The 6,000-nt window shown below is 42.1% G+C and overlaps 1 protein-coding gene across 6 annotated transcripts in view; it reads right to left on the minus strand.

The window, feature by feature from the left end:
- Nucleotides 1-5,687, minus strand: part of rps6kal (ribosomal protein S6 kinase a, like) — a 49,554-nt gene extending 43,867 nt beyond the window's left edge. For 5 of the 6 annotated variants that reach the window (XM_034291768.1, XM_034291769.1, XM_029119347.2 and 2 more), the window contains exon 1: nt 5,370-5,686. In XM_034291768.1, coding sequence (XP_034147659.1) covers nt 5,370-5,432 — 63 coding nt within the window. In that variant the 5' untranslated portion in view covers nt 5,433-5,686. Of the gene's footprint in view, nt 1-5,369 lie in introns of all 6 variants that reach the window. The other variant, XM_034291771.1, reaches the window with a different exon arrangement.
- Between the last annotated feature and the right edge of the window lie 313 nt (nt 5,688-6,000).

Below are 6,000 nucleotides of genomic sequence, written 5' to 3' on the forward strand. Positions count from 1 at the left end.
ATAAATGTTATTTGTCTTTAGGAAGGCATTCAGTTGTTGGGAAACACATTTTTCTAAGATTTTTGAAAGGAACAGGAGGTTCGATATTGGCCTATAATTGTTTAATATGTAGGGATCCCAGCTTTATCTTAATAAGGTTGTTTTTGTTAGCACTACCTTGTTTAACTTTTCTCAGCCTAGAACGAGTCACAGTGGCAATAGGTAAAGCTGTACTAACTACTCTGGCTATGCTATCGACAGACTCCACTATGCTAGCAGGCTGGCTAACAGCCTGCGGCCTGACCTGCACCCTCTCTCATGTTAAGGCTATAGGAGTGAGACTCCTGTCAATGTTCCTAGATAAAAGAAGAGCACCACTCCAGCTAGGATGGAGTCCGTCGCTCCTCAGCAGATCAGGCCTGGCCCTATTTCTGGGAGAGTCCCAAAAAGAAAGCCAGTTATCTACAAACTCTACCTCCTGCAACGGGCAGAACTCCGTTTTCAGCCAGCGATTGAGTTGCGCAAGTCTGCTGTAGAGCTCGTCACCACCCCTAGCTGGGAGGGGGCCAGAGACAATTACTCGATGCCGACACATCTTTCAAGCTAGTTTACACGCTGATGCTATGTTCTGCTTCGTAACCTCTGACTGTTTCATCCTAACGTCGTTGGTGCCAACGTGAATCACAATATCTCTATACTCTCTATGCTTGCCAGTTTTAGACTTCGCTAGCACCAACCCCAGATTTGCGGCTACGTCGGTGGCTCTGCCCGGTAAACAGTATACGATCGCCGGCTGATTCTTTAGTCTAATACTGCAGGTAATGGAAATCGCCAATGACTAAAGTTTTCAGTTTTTCAAGTCCACCGGTAGAAAATGCCTGCCGTTCATTCCCCTCCGAAGACGGCTCGGGGCCTTGACTCCGACTCCAGTGGGGAAAACCTGTTGAAAGTCTCAGTTGGATTTAGCAACGATTCAGGTTTAACTGGTCAACGGCATTTTTTCCCAGTGACCAAGAGAAAGTTCTTGCCCGGCTGCAGGAGCTGTGCCGGTGGGCTAACAAAACTATAGTTTCTTCCTGGTGGCACTGACGCAGTTTTTTCTATTTCTACACTAGCATAATCCTTGCCTGACATTTGTGTCAGAAGCCGAGCCTCTAACTCTGCTATCTTTAACTGAAGACGATAGTTCTCCTCCGTGTTGTTGCTACAACAATTACAGTGATAACGCATTTTAATGATACTTAGCCTTGGGTGTTCAGGGGTGAGTAGTTCCGTTAATTATGTCCAAAAAGAGTCCCGGTGTAGTAAAGTTGGGTAAGAGGTCAACAGATAAAAATATTGCGTTGGTAAAACTCTTAAAATAGAATCTATTGACTAGTATTGCGATTAATAAATGATTTTATTTTTTTATTTTTTTATCTAGGATTAAATGCAACAGTTTTATTTATTGTATATTAAAACTGTAAACCAACTCAATGTTCACAAGTAGCCTGCTGGATTAGGGGTGCTACTGTAAACCAACTCAATGTTCACAAGTAGCCTGCTGGTTTATTGGTGCTACTGTAAACCAACTCCATGTCCACACATAGCACACCAGTTGAGGCGCTACTGTAAACCAACTCTATGTGCACAAGTAGCAAGGCAGTTTAGGAGTGTTATCTTAAACCAACTCTATGTGCATGAGTAACCTGCCAGTTTAGAGGTTCTACTGTAAACCAACTCAATATCCACACGTAACACGCCAGTTTAGGTGTGCCACTGTAAACGATCTCCATGTCCACAAGTAGACCATGGCAGTTTAGGTGTGCTATGGAGTATGTACTCAACAATGCACAAGAGTAATTATTTGTCAGGTCAACACAATTCTTAAGACATGATGCCAAACTAATACAGAGCTCTAGGAAAATACAACTTCCAGGTCTTATTTCTGACAAATTGCAAAAAAAAAAACAGCTATATAAATAAAAACATGACTATCAGAAATTAATTAAAAATCTTTGATAGAATAGTTATCTTCCCAGCAGAAAGCAGGGTCTGGGACACACATTATCTATGAAGAAAAAATGTAGCCAAGGATCTCTCAAAAATGTCATCCTCAGAGGAGTGGAACGATCTTGTGGTACAAGCTAGTAGTAACATTCTTCATTAAGACGCCCCTTGTGACTCCTGTTTGAGAAAAATAGCCAACACATTCTGAAAGATTAATCACTAGGTACTAGAGTGGTAGGTATATAGGCAGACTATTTATTTAGTTATAGATTTATTGAAATGGACTTAGCCTTTTTAATGTCAACTTTAGCCACTTGCCTAGTACGCTATAACTACAGGATAGCTGTAGTACTAACACGCATAAACCCTCAATCAGGCTGATGATACAATGCACACCTTGGCCCAGTAGTTCCGTGGGCTGTCAACTTACTCCCTCACAGCCTTATTTCTGTGCTGTTCCTTCAATAATGATTTGAATAATTGCTAGTTGAAATAGTTTTCTAGGCAGAGACCAAGGCATGTTTTTTTAAAGACATGATGGCAGGTGGTGAGCCAGTGCTTTTTTTTTTTTACTTTATACATTTGTTGTTAAAAGGAATGCCAATAAATTAGAATATTAACCAGGCACCAAATGATCGCATTCGGTGACTCCAACCTAGCTCTCAACCTCAACAGTAATGGTTAAAAGTATTGTCCTTGGAGTTTTCTAGACAAAGAACATCCCTGGTTAGATGTGGCAGCTATCATTCCGACCTGGTGTTTTTTTCTCATTGAGAAGCCTTTTGGACTTACTGTATGTGTAGGCTACCCTGGATAGACATTCACAGCTGTAATTAATATCACCTTAAGAATCCATTACATATTTTACACGTTAAAATGACTTACAAACAAACATTACAGCAAACAAACATTACAGCAGTTTTTATCAGCATATTTCAATTATGAATTGGCGTGTGTTTGAAATCTATTTATCAACAAGTCACTCTGGATAAAAGCGTCTCCTAAATTACTTAAAAGGAAATATCATTGGACATGGATGTCTGTAAAATACAGTGTGACATGCAATTTTGCTGATGGGCTATTGTGAGAAAATTTTGTTGCAACAATAATTACATACCTACATCTGAAATACCGAACATGTGAGCAATGTTTACAATGCCCATTTTCTCAGGCACTTGTAGATTAAGTTATGAGGCTGATCATAGTCTCCTCTAAAGTAGACCCAAGTAATCAATAAAAAATAACTTAAGTATTTTTTATTATTGATGTTATGAAATAGTTGTTTCAGCTTTAAAGAAGAATATCTAGGGGCTGCAGTGGTTATTCGACTACGTTGACTTCTGACCAGTGAAATATGTATATATGTTGACATGTGCCACCATATTTGGCTATGTGTGAGCAAAATGATATTACGCACATTATCCTCTGAGGCATTATCCGAAACACCTCTGAAGCATTAGTGTGACTCAATATGCGGGTGGAAGGACCTGTAGCATTATGAGTTCAGAATTAGCTTTCACTGTGGGCATATAAACTATGCTTTAGCACTTAGAACAAAAGCATACTGGTATGGAACCCGATTTTGGTCTCTGTGTATCAAAAACTATTTACTTAAAGACATTTTACATGTGAACTATGGTTGTGAACTCTCGATTTACCAGTCAATCTACGTTCCTACTCTCACCTATGGTCATGAGCTTTGGGTCATGACCGAAAGGACAAGATCCCGGATACAGGTGGCCGAAATGAGCTTTCTCCGCAGGGTGGCCGGGCGATCCCTTAGAGATAGGGTGAGAAGCTCGGTCACCCGGGAGGAGCTCAGAGTAGAGCCGCTGCTCCTCCACATCGAGAGGGGTCAGCTGAGGTGGCTTGGGCATCTTTTTCGGATGCCTCCGGAACGCCTTCCCGGGAAGGTGTTCCGGTCCCGTCCCACCGGGAGGAGACCCCGGGGAAGACCTAGGACACGCTGGAGGGACTATGTCTCCCGGCTGGCCTGGGAACGCCTCGGTGTCCCCCCGGAAGAGCTGGAGGAAGTGTCTGGGGAGAGGGAAGTCTGGGCATCCCTGCTTAGACTGCTGCCCCCGCGACCCGGCCCCGGATAAGTGGAAGAAGATGGTATGGTATGGTACTATGGTTGTTGCCAAATCACTCCGATATTACTGCATGTGTCACTCAATTATATGTGCACATATTTTTTTTTTAACATTGTTGTTACACTTTCCCTTGCAAATTACAGCTTTACCTGTTGTCCACTGAAAAGAGAATGTAAGGTAGGCTATTTCCCAACTAGATTATGGTTTCTTCACAGCCAAAGGACAAACCAGAGGGACAACCAGGATATTACCTTTAAATATATATTTTTCAACAATTTGACCTTTAAACTGGCATAGAGTTACAATGGTATCAGTCTGATGTTTAGGGAAGAAACTGCTCTAAATGTTGGGTGTGAGATATAATGTTATAAAAATGTCAATTTCAGAGCAGCCAAAGTTAACGTGCCTAACGTTAACAGGGATCGGATGTGTTATTTAGTTGGTTTATATGGGGCCTAGGTAGAAGGCTAAAAATATTCAATACTGTAGGAGCAAACAAGAAGCTAAGACAAATGTAATCGTGATCTTTATCTTCTACGGCCATCCTTATCTGCACGAGACAGCTGGCTACTCAGCTCGCTGAATGTTGACGTGTGACAAATGACGACCAGTCGTATGGTGACGGTTAGCAGCTAGCTACTTATACAATGCTAACTAGGTAGCATCTAGCTATCAATATCATGCTAATTAGCAAGCAACTTGCTTTGAGTTTGGTGCTAGAACGTAAACACTCACACCACAACAGAGTTAATGTCTGGCCAAAATTATCCATCATGTCAGAACAACTGGAAGGTAAATGTAGACAGAGAGATGATTACAGTGGACTTTGTCAGTTTATAACGTTACAGTAGTTAGCTGGCAAAACGCCATCTGGTAAGTATTTGAAGTATTACTAAAAATATATTATTCTATTGGCTAGCTAGTTTACGTTAGCTAACATCCGCTCGAGCACTCCAGAGGAAATAGTTAAAGTAAAAACATTTACCCGTTTCAACAGCTTGGTAAACACAAAGGTAAACAAACACATGAACCACATAAATTCAATAAGAGAAAACCACATTGCTGGCCAGAAATTAAAAACTTCGCAAGTACCTTTAAACTGCCAAGCAGATATACAGTCGGTAGCTGGCTAGATAAGCTACAGTACAGTAGTTTTGTATCACCTCACCAGCCTTAACCTAGCTGCTAGTTAGCATACAAGTTGTTTGACCCAATACAGCTTAAGTCGCACTTGCACATCTTGCTGGGACATAAACACAGCCTATAAAAACTTTACATGTAAAGCAGAGACTATATCAGTGAACTAACCTCGCTACTAACGCTGGTCACCTCCATTTTGTCCCAGGGTTCATGCGGCTGGGAGAACGGCATCGCAGTCGGAGCTAGACCACCGCTCCAAGCCGCATCTCCCCCCGCTGAGAACCTACTGGAGATTCCGCCTTCAAGGTCGGATAAGAGCCAGATCCGAGCCACTTACACCTTCTGCATGGGGAAGATTAGACACCGGAGTCGGGACTGTCGGTAGGACAGGACCATACGGGAACAGAGCACAGAGCAGCTGTAGCGTTCCTTTCCCATAGATGAATATGGCCGCCTCTAACCGAAGTACCTGACCGAGCATTGCACTGAGAGACTATTGACGTAGTTCTGACGCAATTCAGTCAAGGATTTCCCCAATCCTAGGCAAACAAAGCAAGGAGAGAGGAAAGTAGAGGATGAGAGAGGAAAGAAGGCAATGTAGAGATGGGGAAAGGAGAGAGGGAAGATATGGCAAGATGAGCGGAGTAGGGTTCATCATGCTATGTAGCATGATTAAAGACGAGAGCCGTAAAAATGGGCGAATAGTTTAAAGTCATATAACCTTTGGGTATGAATATAACATTATATTCCTTTAGGGAGGGAACAACGCATCGTGCATACGTAAATGTATTGGTAAATG

The sequence above is a fragment of the Esox lucius genome, chromosome 4 (assembly GCF_011004845.1).
Source record: "Esox lucius isolate fEsoLuc1 chromosome 4, fEsoLuc1.pri, whole genome shotgun sequence".
NCBI classification, from domain to species: domain Eukaryota; kingdom Metazoa; phylum Chordata; class Actinopteri; order Esociformes; family Esocidae; genus Esox; species Esox lucius.